The 18193-nt window shown below is 43.1% G+C and overlaps 1 protein-coding gene across 2 annotated transcripts in view; it reads left to right on the top strand.

Moving 5' to 3' along the window:
- SNTG2 (syntrophin gamma 2) overlaps nucleotides 1-18193 on the top strand; it is a 272584-nt gene that overhangs the window by 184912 nt on the left and 69479 nt on the right. For both annotated transcript variants that reach the window (XM_066640310.1, XM_066640309.1), the window contains exon 9: nucleotides 14566-14693. In XM_066640310.1, the coding sequence (XP_066496407.1) occupies nucleotides 14566-14693 (128 nt within the window). The remainder of the gene's footprint in view (nucleotides 1-14565; nucleotides 14694-18193) is intronic.

The raw sequence follows: 18193 nt of genomic DNA, 5'->3' as shown, positions 1-18193 counted from the left end.
TTCATTTCTGCACATCTGATACATTTAGATTATCTGTGCTCTACTCTTTCATATAGGTCATTTATATTTATACATTCTCACGTCTTTTGTAAAGGCATTATGTCATATTGTGTCATTCCCTGTGCCATTTTAAAAATCAGTAACTACACAAACAAAAACTATTGATAAAAATGAAAAATTTTTTAGAGAGCATATTCATGTTCTTATGTCTTTTACTGCATATATAATAATGAGGAGGCACCTATACATGACCTCCTCAAAATGCTGGCATTCTGAAAAAGTATGTTTTCTGCATATGGCAGTAAGCTCATTCCAGGCAGGCTTTTCTCTCACTGATAGCTGCTGCCTGCACATGATGAAAGGATTTTCAAGGGTAAAGCTATTATATGTCAGATTTTTAGATAACAATTATGGTCACTGCAAAGAAAAGATTATTGTGTATATCTGTGTTGGTAATACATACCAAAGAAAATGCATGAGCCACAGGAGAAGGAGCAAAAATGTTTCAGGACACAAACTGAGAGGACAAGGTAGTACTGCCTTGCTGTAACAAAGTAAGGTTGATCAGTGACCACCTTGTAACTCCATGTAATCTGCCTGGAATTCAAGACGGGAAGGAAGGAAGGAAGGAACTTTCCTAAGTTTAGTGAAGAGAACTTAACGGCAAAAGTCTGTACATGTCTACGAGAAGTAAGCCCCATTGAATTAAATGGAACACGTGTATAGGATTGAACCTTAGCAATGGAGATTCTGTTCTTAGCAACTTTCAATTGCTTTAGCATTCTGTGAAAAGTGAGCTTTGAATAATTTATCTAGAGTTATTGCCCAATCCTATCCTCCCCCCCCCCCCGGGCAGCGACACCAAAAAGTAGTACACTGTGTACATGAGTGGTGAGAGAGAGCCGAAAAAGTGACAGATATCACTGACTGAATGAACAGGTAGCCTGTGAGCAAGAGAGGGAAATAACTCTGCAAAGGTATGATCTCATATTAAGTTGCCTTACAGTGGGTCAGATCATTGGACCCAGGGCCACCCCAAGACCTCTAGGCACCTGAGTCAGCATGTAAAATGTAAAATGCTGTCCTCTTTACCTGGTGATTTATCAGCCTCTGCTTCTCTAACACGTCTAGCCTATCACTCTCCTCATCTGCACACTTCTGCTAGCTCCCATCTTCCTTTTCCAATTCAGTGAGTTATGGGGAGGGGGATCAGTGAAGACTGGCAAGTGGACACAAGTACCAGTTTGCTGCCTGAGGTTAGCACTTCAAGTGGCTTTATGGGTGGGCCAGCCCTGATTAGACCATCTAGACCAGTATTTCTCAACCAGTAGTAAAGGTACTACTCGTGTTATTGAGTTGGTGTCTGGTGGTATTTGTCAGATGTGTGCCACTTGGACATGTGCCACATGTTCTGTGAGACCAGCAACATGACATGACATGACAGACAGACAGCAGTAGAAGGCTTAGCTCCATGGGCAAAGCTCCAATGTGCCTTTTTGCATATTCGAAAAAGTGTTCCTGTCTGCTCCTAGCCTTTTACTGGTGTTTGTAGTGTCACATCTGACCTCCCAACCTGGAAGTAACTGGTGAAGATATAACTTCCAGTGGTACTTCCAATAGGTGGACCATGTGAAGTGGTACAGTGGAGAGCAAACGTTAAGAAATGCTGATCTAGCCCAGTATATTCTTTTATGTGTGGCAGCAGCTTTCTACTGTATGGTCTCAGACAGAGGTATTTTCTAGGCATATTATCTCAGATTAGACCTTCTGCCTGCAAAACATATGCTTTGCCATTGAGCTATACCCCTTCTTAATAAAATCTTAACCAATGATCTGGTACTACTACTACTACTACGAAGCAGCAGCAACAGTGGGCATGTCAGGGGAGGGGGTGGATCTGATGGCAATAGCCCATACCAGATACTATCCCCATAATCCCATCCTGGAATGCTCTCTTTGGACTTATGCTAACTCCATAACTGTTGTGGGTCTGAAGAGACCCACAGGCAGCCAAAATGCCTACCAAGGGATAAGTAAAAAGTGTTTTACCTACATTTCATTGGCTTTCTTGTTGCCTCCCCCCCCCCCCAACATAGCATGATGTGTGCTCTCCCTTAGTGCAGCTGCAAGCTGTAACATGACAGGGGATAGGATTGGGCTGTAAGAGACTTAGAAATAAGGAGTAAAGTTTGTATTGTGTAAATGGTGAAGAATATGAGTGAAACCAGTACTGTAGATAGTCAATAAATCTAGACGAGGGCAAAGAAGTAAAAGGATCTAGATGTGGTAAAGGAAGGCCAGAGAGAAGGTGGTTGTGATATTCAAGGTGAAATTCTAATAATTTTGAAGTGAAGGAGGAAGGCTGAGTCTTGGGGCGAATACAAAGATTTCTTAAGGATTGCATGGTTGAATATTTGAACAGGGCAAGAAAGACACCTGAGCACAACGTTCAATAGAATTTTAAAGTAAAATGTTTATTTACAGGAAATGACCAGAATTTCTTTCAGAAGTCCAGAAAAAAATTACTACTCAGGCACTAGCAAATGGTTATTGTACACACAGCAGAAATGCTGTGATTGACTGCTATTTAAAGTGATTATCAAGAACAGGTCCTGATTTTCAGGATGGTTTATTTCTGCTACAGATGTACTTTGTGCTTGATAGAAATACTGATTTTAAAGAAGTAGCACAATTATGTGAATGTCACTCTTTTGCAAATACATCGTTTTTTCAAGTAAAGCAAATTGAATGAACAGTGCAATTGGCAGCAAAGAACACAGACAAAATAAAGGGAAATGTGAATAAAATATAAAATCAGTACGAATGAGGGATACAATTATGTAATCATCATATGTGTCACTGTCATTTTTTTTAACCACATTTGGCTGCTTAATTTTAGCATACAATCCAACATAAATTTTAAAAAGCGTGTTTAGCTTTTTATCCAGGATTCTGTGGGTAAGTTTAAAGACCTACATTTAGTTAATACTTTGCTCCATGATCCCACAAGGCCTTTGCATACAGTTCCTATTTTATATCAAAGGACAGTCTTATGGAGATAGAAATAAGCTACAGCCATTAGCAGGTGATGTGGAGCTTTAACAGTACCAAGTGCTGGAAGTGTGTGTGTGTGTGTGTGTGTGTGTGAGAGAGAGAGAGAGAGAGAGAGAGCGAGCGCTAGCAGTGTTGGATGGTAATAGAGAGCAAACTATAGGTAACCAGCTGATCATGTGGTAATATTTTTTATCATTGATTGTAGGGTTTTCTGTATTACGCTACACACAGTATGTATTTTTACTGCCAGCAACACATTCTGTCTAGGGCAGTGTTTCTCAACCAGTGGTACCTGAGGTGGTGCCTGGCAGTACTTGCAGGACCCCTGGACACCTGCCACTCAGCATCAAGACCAGGAATGTGACATAAGAATCATTGCCAGTTACTTCTGGTGGTAATTCAAATAGGTGGACCATGTGAAGTAGTACAGCAGAGGATAAACACTGGTCGATGGCTATCTGCCCAGTGGCAATGCTTTCCTGTATTTTCACGTGGGATAATTATTATCAAACAGTAGTTAAAGATGTCTGGTGATACTGGCATTTGAGGACTATAGAACTTGAAATCAAGCTCATATAAAAGGTTGTGTACTTCAGACACAGTACCGCACAAGGTAAATGTTCTCTGAACTATTAGTGACAGTAAAAAGGGAGGGGGTATCACTTGCAGCAATTGTGTTCTTTTGTGTTCAGTATAGGAGTACTTTTGAATGCTCCCATAAATGCATTTCCATGTTCTGAAAAGTAGCTGATAAAATGGCTTTAGACACAACGAAGCATTGAAATGCATCTGCACACAGCCACTGCTGCTGAAAAACGAAAGATTTATGATACATTGGTATGCATCAGTAAATGCTGCAAAATATTAAAAGTTTAAAAATGCAAAAATAAAGTAATGTATACAGTCAACTTGCATCAGTATCCCATGAAGCAGATCTGGCAGGAAAAACCTCACCACTCCGACTTAAATAAAAACATGTTGTTAAAAAAAATTCATTACACATTGAACTATTAGCATATTAAATTAAAGCACATACACTTCACAAAAGTAACAATATCTTATAATTAGAAAATGTTTCTGATAAGCATTCAGCACTCATTTTAAAAACAAAAATTTTACAAGTACCACTATTTTAAATGCATGCTGTCTTCTAACATTACAGCTGCATACTGACAACCCAGTCCTAAACTTCCTGGCACCCACTGTAGCAGTGGTCCCAAAGTAATTACAGCTGTATCCAGAGGGCAACAGGAAGCCACCAGGAGTCTCCACAGGGATGGGACTTCTTTGGGATGGGACTTCCCAAAATGGGGCTTGTCAAGTCTGCGCCGGCTATTTTGCCGGTGCAGACTTGACAGTCTCCATGTGCTCTACTTGTTCCAACCCCCTCCCGCCCCGGCACCTGTCCTCCCCACCCTCATTCCCACCCCCCAGAGGCCACCCAGCAGTTCCACTTACCCCCCCAGTGGCAGTATGTCCTCCTCCTGCCAGTGCTGGGCCCAGTGCCGACTGATGTGGGCCCAATGCCTGCGCTCCCTACTCACTGGGTGCCATAAACCGGCTGCCGTAAATGCTTTATGGCACTTTTATGGCACCTAGCACCAGCGGTAAGGCTCAGCATCAGCACTGGGAGCATTTAGGATTGGGCCCTGAGACATTTAGATCTTAAACAAACAAAAACAAAAATAGGAACCAGCTCTTAGAGATACACCATGAGTAGAGGGACTATTAAGAAATAGGTAGCTGCTGCGCCATGTCTCTGAGCAGCTACCCTGATCTTATAACTCTAGGCCAGTGGTTCCCATTCTGTGAGTCATGGCTCACGGGAATCTGGAAGTGGCATTTTTTTTTTTTGCCTCTCCGGGCTATTTTTTTTCTCCTGCTCATAAATACAGTAGATGCATTATGTAGAAGGATGTCTGATTAGTTCTGCTGCTTATACGGGAACTGGTTGCTTGACCCCACTTTGAGTCCTGAATAGTATCTCACTTGCTCAGTGTTCTTGTTCTGTGGGACTAGCACAACCAATACTCTGAACAGTGTGTGTCATTTTATGTAATTCTGTGTGTAATTTCCTCTCTATGTGTGCATGCATGTGTGTGTGTCCATGGTATACTAGTGCAACTACATATTTGATTATTTTTTAATTTAAAAGTTTTTATTCTGTCATTCAGGATAAAAGCTTTGCAAGCTACAGCTTTGCAAGTACAGAAATATACAGAACATAACAATGACAAAAAGCACGGTCAAATAATATCACAACTGCAACTCCCAATGAAAGACCTGATTTCATTATGATGATATGATTTTAACGTGTGCTTAAGCTATTTGTGCCCAACCTTGCATATACACAACAGGGACCAAATGTGTACACTTGTGGGTTGGGCAAAAATGGGTTAAAAGTAGTGAGAATGGGGACCTAGCAAACCTGAGGAGAGAATCCCAAAGCTGTGGTGCCATCACAGAGAAGGCCTTGTCCTTTATTTGCATCAATTGGATTTGTGTCAAAGGCACGTCAGAGATCAGGGCTTCGGAGCAGACGATGGTTTAGCAGTCATAGACTTAGCACTACATAAAGCAAAAACTGTGTGCTTCCAGCAGTCAGGTGCATATTTCATTTGGAAATGTTATGCATATATAGACGTTTGAGAATCATCTGGGGAAACAGCAAGACTTCTCACAGGGAAATTTGCATTTCTTGATTAATTTTAGAACTGTACTCCTTACTGCTGCGGTTTTCAAACACTCAGGGAGTTGGAGGACCGCAGTAAGTCCTTGCAGGGGAGGGGAGGGAGGCAGCAGGGGCAGGGGGAAGGCTAAGGAAGGCTGCAGGGACTGGGATGCACTCACCAGTCCTTGCAGCAGCCTGTCATGAATGCGGGGAGCCCTGCGTGAGCGTCTGCAGGGCTCCCCAGCCTTCTAAAAGTGAAAGTGGAGTGATAGTGCTCCACTTCCGGTTTTCTGGTTCTTAACCAGTGCCTAGTGAAGGCCCAGGGTAGATAATAATTAGCAAGCTGAAATTAAATGCAGACAAGATGGAAGTTCTGGTTAGGAAATCTGCTGTGGTGATGATGGGGTGTCAACTTATTCATAATAGTATCTGTAACCAAAGAACTATCAAATGCGGAATATTCATCAAACATTCATCTCCAAGAAAACTGTGCTGCATGGTCAGTACTGATGGCATTTTCTGAAAAGGCATTGCATATGATGCTGTGGATGTCCCCTTCAAATATAGCATGGTCTTTCAATCAACTTTGACTTCCCAAAGATTTGGGAGGACTGTGAGCAGTTGTTTTTGGACTGGTTCTGTTTATGCTGTTTCTGCCCACCAGGTCTGATCCACCCTCTTCCCCAATCCCATCACTGTCCCGTTCTGCCCTCCCCTGCCCTGTTCAACTCTCTCTCTTCCTCCCTCTAACCCTCTGCACTAGCTTTCCTGCTCCAATCTTTGTCCATGGGCCCACCAGTATAGCATGTGTCAGTGGAAGTTACTTTGTGAGAGCCATAAAGCAGCCTCTGTGGGCACAACACTAGATATGCTGACAAGGGAGGAGGGTCAGGATTGGGCCACGGCAGTGCAATTCTATGCACTTTTAAATTGATTTTTCAGCATCAAAGACCGTTCAGTTCAGTAAGACCTTTATTGGCATAAAATACAGAGGGGAAAAAACAAGACACAAATATACAATGACATCACAACATAATCATCAGTCCTTTACTCACACACTGCCCAGAGACCCAGAATTCTGCCTGGCTATTACCCCAGATAAAAAGGAAGCAACCTTATCCAGGGACTCAGGTTCAGATGTGGAAAGGAGAAACTGGAGCATGATTGAATCCTTCCAGCCCTGCATCCTAGCTAACAACGGGCCTAGATATTTCACGCATGAAGCATCGTGTAACAGGCAGTAGAAAAAGGTATGTGTTAGTATCTCGATACAATCCCTGCCACACTTGCATTTCCTCTCCGAGTAGGGGATACCACTAAACCTGCCCGTTAACAAGGCTGATGGAAGAGCATTACATCTTGCAAGTGTGAAAGTTCTCCGAACCTGCGGGCACTCCAGGTGATAAAAGAAGAAGGTTGGTTTCCCAAAACTAACCAGAGCATGTGGTTTTGGCAGCACTAAACAGCTCTTGTTGTTCAGTGTCAAGAATTCTTTCTTTGACAAGTCTGTAAGCTACATCACGGCCCATCATGCCTAGCTCTGCAGTGTCCAGCCCTACTGACTTAAGTTCAGTTAAAAGATCAGTGATCTCCAAAAGCAGGACTGAATCTGACAGTACTTGGTGCATTAGACCAGTAGAGGTAGGGTTAAATAAAATCCTAAACCAAAATTTCAATAATCTTAGCCATGCAGTGGTCTTTAACTGAATTAACCCCACGTCGAGACACAGAACCGAATAGGGAACACACTTGAGTAAACCCAAAATCTTAGGCAAAAATGAGGCTTGAATGCGTTCTGATGATTGGTTAAAAGCCTTAAACCAGACAGGAGAGCCATAGAGAACCTGGGAAAGAACCTTCCCCTTAAACGCCTCCAGAGTGGCCGGAACATAGCCATTGCCGCAGGCGAAAAAGAAACGGGAAATAACTGAGGATGCTAGTTTGGATGTGTTCTGCACTGCCTTACGATGAAAAGCCCATGTGAGCCTGTAATGGAAGTTGATTCCCAGGTACTTGAAATGCTTGACCTGTTTGTTGCCATTACAAGACCATTTAAAAGCTTTCCATCTGATGGCAAATATCATTATTTTAGATTTAGTGTAATTGATTTGCAATTTGTTGGACAAGAAATACTCTGCAGTGCAGCTGAGCTGGTATTTCATCTGGGCCTGCGGCCTTCCCTGGCTTCAATTGCATAAGTAGCTCAGGGATCACAGGAGGCCAAATAGGCAGATCCATGGAGGTGAAGTCAGGGTAGGTGTCCGGGAATTTGCTCTTATCATAAAAAAGGTCTGTGAAGTGTTGAACCCGTGTAGATGATGGAATAACAGCAGGGTCATATGTTTCTGATCTACACGAACCTGCTACAACTGCCCAAAATTGTTATTTTTTTTGTTGAATCGCCTGATGCAGCTTATTCCATTGAGTTAAAACAAACTTTTTCTTTTTCTCTGTCAATAAAACTCTTAGTTGCTTTTTAAGAATAGAGTATTTAACTAGACAGTTGGGGTCATTGTACTATCTAAAATCTAAGTAAGAAGCCCTGATACATGCCGTAAGATCCCTGCATTCACTATCAAACCAATCCTTTTTGTCAAATGTGCCTCATGTTTGAACCAACTTGGGCCTGGAACTCAAGGACCTTAAAAATGTAACCAATAAAACCATCAAAGGATTTGATTTGAACAAATGGATCAAAATCCTGTAGAATGGTCGATAAAAAATCTCTACTTGCTGGTTCCGTTCTTAAACAATGGAAGTTTGGGGAAAGGGCACTATTAGCCACGATTTTATACCTACCTCAGCTTGTAATGGAACACTCCCAGGATGGAAGTCAAGGACCAAGATTAAAGGTAAATGGTCACTAAGGGTTAGGTCCTCAATGGCAAACTCTTTCACATGATGATTAATTTTAGTGGAAACTAAAATGTAATCCACAACACTGGCACCACGGGAGGATACAAAAGTAAATTCATCAACATTGGGGAACTCTTCTAGACCGTTAAGCCAAATCATGTTAGAGCTGATAGAAAACTTAGCAAGGGCCATAGCACATGCATCTTTGGGCCGCCTACTTAGCGCACAAATGGGGGGGAGGGAGCTGTCATCATCCACTTCCTAGGCTCTGCGGAATATTTCCGCTGAGTTCCCCACCCTGGCATTTAAGTCAACCAGCAAAAGAATTTCAGCATGGGGGTGGGTCCTCTTAAGCTCATTCATACATGTCAATAGATCATTCCAGAGCTGGGTCCCTTGTAAGCTGTTAAGCGAAGGAGGAATATAAGTGTTGACACAGATTAAGTCAATGCCCGCAAAAGACACCTTCAGTGCTTGTATCTTACAACACCCTGGAATGATGCCTAAAGGGTGTGACTTAAACTGCTTCAGTACAAGGCTGGCTAAACCCACTAAAGGACGACCATTAGAGGTGGGTTTAGTTGCAGGTACTACAAAAACCCTGTAACCAGGAATATACAGATGGTCCAAAACCCACGTCTCCTGCAACAGAATGTCAAAGGTTCTAAGAAAGCTGCTGTCATTTTTCTTGTCCTTCCACTCTGCAGTGTTCCAGGAAAGAATTCTTAGATGGGAAGAGGTAGTTGGAGCTGGAGAAGCATTAATTAGTCAATCTTCGCTTCCTGATAGACACTCAGCACCAGAAGGATTGTGAGACATGCAGCTACTCAGGGCTAAATTGGCCACAGGAGATGGTGTAAAATTCCTGGAATGAGGGGCAGCAGTAACCTCCGTGGTTGCTTCTGGAACAGATAGATGAGCTGATGCTTGCACTGGAAGGCTTTCATAGGTCAAAGTTTCCGTGTTGTGATAGAGAAGTTCTGCTTTAACTCTGTCCAGGGATCTGATAATATTTAGTCGTTCTGGTCTTGTGAGTTCCTTAAAGGCACTGATGGCACCCTCCACAATGTCATTGCCCTCCAGCTGTAATTCCATTATCAGATCTTTCGCCACCAATGCAGGAGGATCTGCCCTAAAACTTTGTTCTGCTGACAAGGGGCCCTTGGGGGCTGGGAACACCCTTGCAATGAGTGTATGGTCATCAATAGATAGATGCATTGGGAGGTCAGTAATTATTGAGTAAATTGATCCTGTGTTTTGGCCATCTACTTCTGCGTCCACAAGGGATCTGGAGGGTGAGTGAGAGCCAGAAGTCTCTGGCAAAGCCTTACAGGACTCAAGAGCTGATTCCAACTCCTCAACACTTGGAACGACTGACACTGCCCCTGATGGCACCCCTTTAGATAAGGGGCTCATATTAGACTGTGATGGTCTTGGGGAAGATGACAAGACCTGGGCTGAGTCACTAGGCAATTGTTGGTTAGCCACAACATGATGCAAGTTCTCTTCAGATTTAGTCATGTGGCACAGCAAACCCACCCCATTGAGATAGTCCAACTCTTTAGCCGCTTCGTTCATCACCACAGGCTTAAAGGCTTCAGAAGAAGAGCTATCCATAGGCTCCACTGCTCCAGTTAGGGGGAGTATGCGAACGGAAGGTGACTGAGCTTCCACCATCTCAGATATCATTGACAAATGTACCTGGTCTGGTGCATGAGGTTTGGTGCTACCGACAAAATGCTGAGCTTGCCATTCACTATTAGAAACTGCATTAGTTGAACAGCCAGTTGCTAAATTCGCTGGCTGAGAAAAAGCTGAAGCTTGTGGGTTATGCAGTGAAGATTTTAACTGAAGCAAAGCATTTCCTAAAGAATCAGTTGCAGCCTTTAACTCATTAACATTAGGCAGCACCAAAGGACTTGAATCAGGAGAAAAGCAACTGGCAACTCCCACGCTCTGGGGAAGGTTATCTCTCCTCTGGTGACTGTTTTTATTTCACTGTTCCCTATATCTGTTATAGAGTTTAAAAACAGGAGACTGACTTGTGGAGTTAAAACTGTTTTTCCCAGAATAAGAAAAAACCTGGCCCAAACAGGATTAGACAACCCTCTGGATAGAACCTAAGCACAAGTTCAAATGCACTGACTCTAAATTATACAGCTTTAAAATGCTCTGTTGTGACCTGCTATTAAAATAATAAATAAAAGGGCACCACTCTCTGTCAGGCCTGATAAGAACAAACTGCTAAGAGGCCATCCTTAGCTTTCTCTAAATGTTCCTTAGAAGAAGAGGAATATTTATGAATTAAATGTAGGATGATTGTCCATAGTTGACCAACCTCTGTAAAACCAGCCTGTTAATAATGTAATTCATACCTATTTTTCTAGTTTAGTCATCAGTTATATCATGTATATTTGAGCTTGATATGAATTGCAGTAAAGGAACTGCACTTGCAAAGTTTTACTTGTGTCCTTTATTGAAGATGCAGCATCATTATTCTCTTTTCCTCCCTGTTTGCTATCAAACCTGTATTGTTAAAAGTAGCAATAAGCTTTTCCAGCTCTGTTATTCACCATACTTTGTTTTGACTATTTAGGCAGATAAACATTTTTTCATTTAGCATTTTAAAAAAAGACAGAATGAGAGAAAATATGTTGATTTGAGAATGTTGGCATCAACAGAAGCTTTTAATTTTTCCTTATTTTTAATTTAAAAGTTAATTTTAATATTAATGTTGTAATACACTCTGTGACAAGTAAATAGAATAAGAATAGATATTATTTTAGGAGCCAGATTAGAATATTGACAGTGCTGATTAATTTAAATCAAAATGTCTCGTTTGAGGTTTCTGTATTTTATTGTTGCCTTTATCCTTTTACTTAGTGAAATTCATGAGATATTGAGTACATGTCTTTAAAAAACTGAAACCAGACATGTCACATTTTCTTGTTAAGTGTCAAATTCTCTCCAGTGGCAAAATGAAGAACAATGCACTGCCAATGATTTTCATGTAAAGTGTGAAAATATCTACTTTAGTGTGCCCTGGGATCTGTGGATATGCCACATTTCTTTAATCATATTCTCCAGGATTAATTGCAAGATTTTTCACCATTAGCAGGCTGGTTACACAATATAACTGATAAAGGCACACAACAATAAATTGTTCCTATCTTTTACTTCTCTCAACCCTTGGAATTGAACAAATTGCAGAATGAAATAAGTTGACTTTTTCTTGCTTTCACCACACAGTTTGCGTTAGTGGCTAATGAGAGTGTTTCTTAAAGAAAAAAACTTCTATGCTTGGGTCTTAGTTGGCAAAGTTTTGCAATAGTTGATAGCTTCAGGTCATCTTGACAGCACTACAGCTGTTTAAATTGCCCTTGGCTGTAAAGCAAACAATGCTTATTAACACACTCATTACCTGTGCGGGCTGTATTTAAGCAGTTGGAGCCACTAATTGAAAAAAACTTTTGACTGAAGAAGTGTAATGATAGTTTAGACTTTTGCCTTCTGTGGTGACCTTTTGAAGTTGATGGATCTACCGTATTTGCCTGCGTATAAGACGACTGGGCTTATAAGACGACCCCCCAACATTTCCACTCAAAATATAGAGTTTGTTATATACTCGCCGTATAAGACTACCCCCTCTTCCGCACACCTTCCACACACCAAATAAAAGGTAAAACAGTACATCAGCAGATAAACCTCTATCGAGGCCAGAAAGTGCTGCACCTGAATGCCAGTCAAACAGCGGACCAGGCACATCACCGCCTTCACGAGCCATGAGCATCCGCCTGCCGAACGTGGGAATAGAGACGGTGCCACTTCGGGGGAAGGTCTTACGAGCCCCACCCCGAGCGAGCAGCGAGGAAGAGACTCACGCGCCGCGCGGGGTCCCCTTCTTGCAGGCGGTGCCAGGCGGCTGTTCAGCCTCGGCGGCGGGCGGCGGCTCCTCGTGCTCCTGGCTCCGCCGGGTGCCAGGGCTGTTGCGGTGCCGGCGCGGGTACTCGGCCTTCCGCCAGCCCTGCTCGCGGAGAACTCAGCTGCCGCCAGACTCCTCCCCTCGCTCGGCAGCTGCTGCGAGAGGAGGCGGGGATGCCAGCGGCCGCTGGAAGGCGGAGTCCGCTCCTCCTCCCTGACCGGCTGCTCCTGCGGCGGCGGCTGCGGATCTTCCTCCTGGGTCTCCGGCTGCTCGGACGCCCCCGGCATCAGAGCAGCAGGCAGGGGAGACCCACCAGCGGCTCTCCTCCAGCGCCTGACAGCAGCGCTGCGCTCACCCCACTTCTGCGCGGCAGATTCCCTCCTCCCGTCGCGTGCGTCCAGCGCCAATGAGGTGGGTGGGCATCGGAAGGCCACTATGGGCAGCTATGTCTATCCCAACTGAAGTGCACCCAGCGTATAAGACGACCCCCCCACTTGGAGGCATGTTTTTCAGGGCAAAAAAGTCATCTTATACGCCAGCAAATACAGTATTTATCATGCAGGGATCAAAACTCAGTAGACCTACCAGTAGAACACCATTTGTATTATGTTCATCTTTCTAAGTGTGGCGGGTCAGGCGGAAGTACTTTAATACTAAACAATACCAATATTCACGTATTACCAGAAGGGCCAAATAAGTCATCTTGTGAAACACATTGTTTCATTAAATGCTTGCTTTTATACCAAAGTTGAAGCTGGGAAGGGAACTCATCGCCCAATCCTAATATACCTCAGTACCAGTGCTGAGGAACTGGGGTGGGAGGGGGTGAGACTGGCAGAGCCCTGCTCCACCAGAACTTATGCTCTGTGTTTGGCTGAAAAGCCTGCACAGAGCTCCTCCAGTCTGGGCCAGCAAAATAGCTGGCACAGAATGGAGGAGCCCCGTTGCACCTGTGCCCTTATTCAGGGAAAGAGGCCTTTCATTCCCTTCCCCCAAGGAGGCCTCCAGCAGCCCTGGTGGTACTACTGGATGCAGTGGTAGCCCTTTTGGTGCCGCTGCACCCAGAGGAGCCGCTGGGGATAGGATTGGCCTTCCCATCCAGATCACAAATATAGTTTGTAATTTTAGGGAGCATTTAACCCTATACTTCCACACTGACTTCCTGGCCAAAATGGCCCTTCTGAAACAGGTATTTAACCCTAAGACTATCATATACTACAATGGTGGTTTCAGAGTTAAATAGCCACATGGGGGGGAAGAGTCAGTTTTGGCAGGAAAATGGCATGGAAGTAAAAGGGGAAATACTCCTACCTCTGTCCTAAGTCATTGATCTAGGGCAAGATCCCATGTGGCCACTACATTAGTGTAAAATCCATCCCCTAACTAGACAATAACTTGTCTATGACGTATTATAAATAACATGACAATAATGTCATGTCTAGTTTGGTCCTAAATAATCTCAAATTTAATTCATACAAGTTTTGTTCACTATCTAGGTAGTGCTGTGGTTATCTCTGCTGAGATTGCATTTAAATTAATGAAGTAAATCTGCAGCATATTAAACATAGCAAAATTGAATGTTTTGTTGTAAACTTGATGATGTGCATATGAAGAACATTTTATTAATAGTTCTCTATATCAATATGATATGCACATTTTCCTTTTCTTTTTTCCCTAGATACAGAAAATGAAACAAAAACAGACAGTTTTGCAGTTGATACTGTTGTCTTGTGCTATGTTAATGATGTAAATTAGACTTCTGATGAATATTCTGTATGTAAATTAGCATTATTTCTGCTCTCAAGTAGATGTGAGTCTTGTGCTTTCAACTGAAATAAAGTGTTGCCAATGTAGAAATAATAGGGGAAAATGAAGTCAAGCCACACCATTTTGAAATAAATGATTGTTTCATTTCTGCCCTGCACCCTGAATTTCTCAAATAATGGTATTGCTCTGCCCTATTAGTTTTTGGAAAGGAACACAACCACAGATACAGATTCATGCTTTCTTCACGGTGTGAGCCAACAGACTGTGCTTACTGAGTCTCATTTATTCTGTACAGGCACCATCGTCACCTTCCTCGCCCATAGCTAATGAACCAAAATACCAGAAGCGCTGGCTGGACACATTATCTGTTCCTCTGTCTATGGCTCGAATCTCAAGGTACAAAGCAGGAACAAATAAATTAAGGTTTGTAATCCGAAAGGGAGATTTTTATTGTGCTGTTGTTGGTTGGTTGAGACTCTTGACAAGAATGCTAGAAGTCTGTTGTTCCTGTTGATACCATACAAAAAGGATGTAGATTTCTCCTAAACATAATAATGCACTATACCAAACACATCCTTTAATAATATGTGGGAAAGAAAGCAAGCTGGTGATGACGGTCAGAGTTGTGGGCATCTAGCAAATGTTTCCAATAAGAAATTTCTTCTTTTCAAGGGGTATGGCCATTGGTTTCCTTTTTTCTATTTCTATCCTGCTGCATCTGAAAGGCTCAGGAAGGATGACAATAATTTTAAAATTTTCATATACCAGGCGCAGTCTGTTATAAAGATATTAAGGCTGCAACCCTATATACATCTGAGAATAAGCTGAGAATAATCAATGGGCAGTCCAATTTTAACCTGCACTGAAACAGGCAGGTCAGAGTGGCCTGCACTTAATCCAGTGCAGGTTAGGTGCAGTCTGGAGGTCACCACGGGGTAAGGGATTAATATTTCCCCTTACCACATGTCAAGCCCCAGCCTGCCCTATAAGGCTATTCAAATCTGCACCACCTATTTAGCTGACACAAATCTGAGAAGCCCATGTAAGGCTGTCAGACCCAGTAGTAGGGTGTTAGGATCCAGTTTGTGCTTTTGCTGCCAATCCCATCCCCCTCTCAGGCCCAGTCTGCCTTCCATCTTCTCTTTCCCCACGCCAAAATGTCGCCAAAATGTCCCATCCCCAGAATGCTCTCCTGCCACTTTATCCCATTCCTTGCGCTGCCCTACACAAACTTAACCCAGCCAGCTCGCACAGGGGCTGGATCTGGCACTCACGAGCTGGCACAGACCTCCGTATATAATAAGAATTCTTAATATTCGTATAGCCATTTCTGAATGTGCAAAGCCATGAATATTATTTTGATGTTGTCTTTTCAACAAACCTGGAAGATGGGTCAGCATTATTATTAAGGCCATCTCATGAGTTCAAGGCAGAGGCGAGATTCAAGCCAGAGATTCTGACAGTTCAGTCTCTTACAGTCCAATCCTATCTGAGCCCCTCTCCCCGTTGATGCAGCCTGCCACTGGAGTGCATGCTGCATCCTGCAAAGGGGGGAGGGGTCAGTTCCTGGAGGTCTCCTCCAAGTACTCCCCCGCCCCCTGCAGGACGCAGCATGTTTCTCCTCCAAGTTAGTGAACATTTGTTCCCTTGCTTGGGGGTCAAGTCTCAGCCTTTTGACATTTGCTGCGATGGTCCAGTTGCACTGAATGGCACATCACATTATGTGGCTGCCATAAGCCTGCTGCACCAATGGAACACAAGTTCCAGCAGTGTAACATAGGATTGGGTCATTGGTCACAATGTAACTTCAGCTATGTGATAGTACAATAATAATAATAATAATAATAATAATAATAATAATAATAATAATAATAATAATAATAATAATAATAGTATTTATATACCGCCTTTCTGGTCATCGGATTACTTCTCTGATTTTATTCAAGGTGGTTCACATAGGCAGGCTATCTCTAAACCCCCGAGGGGATTTTTACCATAACAGAAAGGTTCTATCTTTCAAGAACTGCACAACATTTCAGATGGATATTTCACGGTCTGGTATTACTTCTGGCCCCCAGTTGCCTCCCACACTGGCTGAAAAGCAACTACTTCATCTCTCACTTGAAGGGCAGCCAAGACGCTTCTTCGCTCACACCAAAGAGCAGGTGGAATAACTCACCTCAGCTTGTCAGCTGCTTCAAGGTCTTGCCATTCACAGAGCTGCTGGTGGCCTCAAACTGGTGACCTTCAGATGTTATCTTCAGGCTAACAGAGGGTCTACCTTCTGGATCAGGCCTCCTGCCCATACAGAAATGACAAAATGTTGGTGTTTGGGTCAGGGAATTCAGTGGCGTCACTAGGGTTCATGTCACCTGGTGCAGGATGCCAGTGCCCACCCCCTGTGCAGAGGGTGGGGCAACACCCTATATGGTGGGCGTGGTAATGTACCTTCACTCCGCCCCCACTGGTTTTTTGGCTGTACCTTTTGATAGAACACATTCTGCATGAAATTACACATTGATTGATATATAACATGATGGTATTATTCTTCCAAATTATGATTTCAGTGATTTTGGTCACTAGTGGAGTCACACACACACACACACACACACACACACACACCCTGGGTGTCAACTTAATAACACCTTATTGCAGCAGTTCTCTGACTTTTAGCACTGGGACCCACTTTTTAGAATGACAATCTGTCCAAGACGCACCAGAAGTGATGTCATGGTGGAAGTGTCATCATCAGGCAAAAATATATAAGTATAAATAATTAAAGTAAAACAAATAATAAAATAAGCAGAAGCCAGCCCTGGTCCACCAAGTGAATTTCCTCTGTAGCCTGCCTGCAATAATACCCACCCCCTTCAAAATCAGTAAGGTTTTCAGCCCTATCCAGTGCCCAGTTAAATTTAAGAACTTCTGTTTAAACCAGATCACTGTCAGAATCAACCTGTCTTTGGAAGTCTCAGAAAAGTTCACCTTATCAGCTGAAGCTTCTGTTTTGATCTTTTTTAGAGGGGGGGGGGAAGGCTGCCTTCTGGACCGTCACTAGGGTCTAGGGTCACTGGGACACTAAGATTTGCATCACCTGGTACGGGAGGCCTGCGCGTCACCCCATGCAGTGGGCAATGCCCCAGGTGGTGGGCGTGATGATGTACCATTGCTCCGCCCCACTGATTTTTTGGCTGTACCTTTTGTTAGAACATAGATTTTTCAATGTGGTTTGTTTCATTGCATTCTGCATGAAATTACGCATAGATTGATATATAAAATGATGGGATTATTCCTCCAAACTCTGATTTTAGTGATTTTGAAAACTTGTAGATTCTCTCACACACACACCCATGTCAACTTACTAACACCTTATTGCAACAGTTCTCAAACTTTTAGCACTGGAATCCACTTTTTAGAATGACAATCTGTCCAGGACCCATTGGAAGTGATGTCATGGCCAGAAGTGACATCATCAAGCGAATTAAAATACAGTGGTGCCTCGCATAACGAAATTAATCCGTTCCGCGAGTCCTTTCGTTATGCGAGTTTTTCGTTTTGCGAAGCGCGTTTTCCCATAGGAATGCATTGAAATTTAATTAATGCATTCCTATGGGCAAGAAAAGTCAGAACAAAGTCAAATTTGGTTTACAAAGTGTTTATTAAGTGCTCTTTAAAGGCATACATACTGTACAGAGGATTTCAAAAATGGGGGGATGCTGAGTGGGGAGCTTGAAGGCTGTAATCCTGTGCACACTTTCCTGGGAGTAAGCACAATGGGACTTACTTCTGAGGAGACACACACAGGATTGTGCTCTAAACTGGGGAGGACAGAGCAACTGCACTCAATTGCTTGCTTTTGCCGTGATCATGGGGGGAAATGTGAAGGAAATGGGGCAGTGAGAGGGTGAATGAGTGATGGGGGG

The sequence above is a fragment of the Tiliqua scincoides genome, chromosome 1 (assembly GCF_035046505.1).
Source record: "Tiliqua scincoides isolate rTilSci1 chromosome 1, rTilSci1.hap2, whole genome shotgun sequence".
Classification (NCBI taxonomy): domain Eukaryota; kingdom Metazoa; phylum Chordata; class Lepidosauria; order Squamata; family Scincidae; genus Tiliqua; species Tiliqua scincoides.
Note: the sequence above shows the minus strand (reverse complement) of the source record. Positions and strands in the feature narration are given on the sequence as shown.